At 41.5% G+C, this 2,499-nt stretch overlaps 1 protein-coding gene across 1 annotated transcript; it reads left to right on the top strand.

The window, feature by feature from the left end:
• The first annotated feature begins 1,706 nt into the window (after positions 1-1,706).
• Positions 1,707-2,211, top strand: LOC128743912 (uncharacterized). Its single transcript, XM_053840607.1, has 2 exons — positions 1,707-1,794; positions 1,854-2,211. Exons 1-2 carry the CDS (start codon positions 1,755-1,757, stop codon positions 2,180-2,182), a joined length of 369 nt encoding a protein of 122 aa, XP_053696582.1. The 5' UTR covers positions 1,707-1,754; the 3' UTR covers positions 2,183-2,211.
• The last annotated feature ends 288 nt before the right edge of the window (positions 2,212-2,499 follow it).

A 2,499-nucleotide genomic window follows, 5' to 3' on the forward strand; every position in this document is an offset into this window, starting at 1 on the left:
TATCGTATCTTCCTAGCGTTGCGTTTTCGCAACGCAAAGCTTCAAACCTATCTGAAAATTACAAAAATAATCAAAATTATGCAACAAAGTTTTTATTGGCAAGTAACCGATTCTTACTAACACTGATTGATAGGTCAGGCGTTTATGGAGGTAAAATCGAGTTTTATGAGCATTTTTCCTTAACTGTCTGAAAAATAGCAAAACCTGTTTTTTTTTTCACAGCTGTAATTATGTTACATGTAACATCTGACCTTTGAGCAAAAACAGGTCGATTAGATTTTTTTCCAATCTTTCTTTGTTTCTCAGGGTCCAAGTTGATATCTTCAACCGGGCCTTCTCTAGAAACGAATGAAAGTGCGTTGCGTTTTCGCAACGCTGGGAGGAAATGGGTTAATTCGACGTGAACCTCCTCACAAAAGTTAGTAAACTCAAGCTTTCAAAAGCTCAAATTAGTAACGGGTACAGCAGTCCCCCCAATAACGCGGTTTCGAATAAGAAAGTTTCCAATAAGGACGGTCTCGAGTGATTTCATTAACGCGGTCGAACGTCCTTATTGGAGTCTACGTAGCATATGGGAATTGACTTAATTGGGTCCAACATGGAATAGCTCGTGATCCTGACCGTATAGAAGGTTCGTGTTTTCGACAAAGTTGTTCAGTACATCAACGGGTTTTCATTGGATTATACTATTGCGGAATTGTCTCACTACGTGGCGCTAGCGTATATGTAATACTCTTATATAGGCTATATCTTGTGCTGCTCACTATCTAGAAAGTTTCGGTCTTCGGGAAGGTTGCTCAAATGACTACCACCTTGAAGATTGCACGAAAAATAGCGCAGATCTGACTCACTACGTGGCACTACAGTCAGTAGCGCAAGATACAGCCTGTTTAAGCATATCACATATACACTAGCGCCACGTAATGAGTCAGTTCTGCGCTATTTTTCATACCATCTTGAAGGTGGTCGTTATTTGAGCAACCTTCCCGAAGACCGCCACCTTCTAAGTAGTCTGCAGCGCAAGATACAGCATGTATATAAATATTACATATACGCTAGCGCCACGTAGCGAGGCAATTCCGAATTATTACAATCCAACGAAAAGCCCTCGATCTGCCGAACAACTTTGTCGAAGACACCAACGCTCTAAACAGTCAATATCACGAGTTATTCCATGTTGGAACCAATTAAGTCAATTGCCATATGCTACGTAGACTCCATTAACACGGTTTCCATTAACGCGGTCCCTATTAGCGTCCTTATTGGGGGGATTACTGTATTCATGAAAGGCGCAGCATTAGAAAGATATTTGTATTTATATACAGAGAAACGTCACTTAAAAAATCAATTCATGTTGCGGGAATCCAGACAGCAATAATATGCGCTTCCGGCTGAGAAGAACTAATATTGTTGAATTATATTTCATATTCAAATCATAAGGACTACTATTTATGATACTATCACAGTTTGAAACGCCGCATGTGAACGAATCGGCGAATTGATATGGCATTATTACCTATTACAATCAGACGCCATTTCCGTAAACATACACAATTCAAATTACACACAAACACAGAACCCTCGAGAGATTAGGAAAGAGTTCGCGCCAGCATCCGACGCTAAACATTAACGATTATCAAAAATTCCTTGGCAAATCATGACGAAACGTCTGCTTCCAAGCCAGTGTTTGCCTTATCAGTTTCATACCGAGTGCCGACGTTTGCAGTCTAGCATCGCGTACGAGATTTGACAACATGCGCAAGCTAATAGTGCTGATACTAGTTGCCTTAAGCGGTACGTAAATTCACTAAGCCATTCCAGCGTATGAGATTGAAGTTTGCTTAAAATTTTAGTAATTTACGCGAAAAACTGCACCAACAAATCGCCGTTTCCGTTTCATGATCTTAAACACTCGAATCATTCTAAACGCGTAAACGCAACACTGGAGGCGGTATTCAATCGGAAAGGATTCAATTTCACCCTGATGGAAGGCTACTCGTGCCGCAACGCAACGGGCACTGTTTTCTGGTACCACGTGTTGCTGGATGGAGACACCACCCGATCGGAGGTGTCCTACCTGGAAGGGGTCAACGGTTCCAAGCGAGGCAGAGTAGATTATCTGGTTTATGAAGCTAACAAAGCGCACTATGTGTATCGTTGGAAGATTGCTACAATAAAGTGAAGAATGTGAATATTGAATATCGAGTCATAATCCGTTTATTTAGGTTCATCCTTGATCAACTGCTGTAGAACTCCGCTGGGAAAATAAACATTCTTTGAAAAGGATAATCCATGCATATTTGCTAGGCCGAATGGATACCAAGAAAAAAATTCTTTCACCCACAGTGTATATTTGGTATATTATTCTATCCAATCAGCTCGCCAATCCCCGTAGGCCAGAACTGTTTGCCAAGGATGGAAGTGCGATATGCTTACCAAGTGAATTCTATCCATCCAGCGTACCGCACCGCACCGGGAAGCTGAGATCCTACGGAGCAG

Source organism: Sabethes cyaneus, chromosome 3 (genome assembly GCF_943734655.1).
Source record: "Sabethes cyaneus chromosome 3, idSabCyanKW18_F2, whole genome shotgun sequence".
Taxonomy (NCBI): domain Eukaryota; kingdom Metazoa; phylum Arthropoda; class Insecta; order Diptera; family Culicidae; genus Sabethes; species Sabethes cyaneus.

What these genes read in the sequence shown, in the direction of transcription:
- LOC128743912 (XM_053840607.1), top strand. Translation starts at nt 1,755, where the DNA reads ATGCGCAAGCTAATAGTGCTGATACTAGTTGCCTTAAGCG. An exon ending in GATACTAGTTGCCTTAAGCG is followed by an intron (nt 1,795 to 1,853) that starts GTACGTAAATTC and finishes TTAAAATTTTAG; the next exon opens with TAATTTACGCGAAAAACTGC.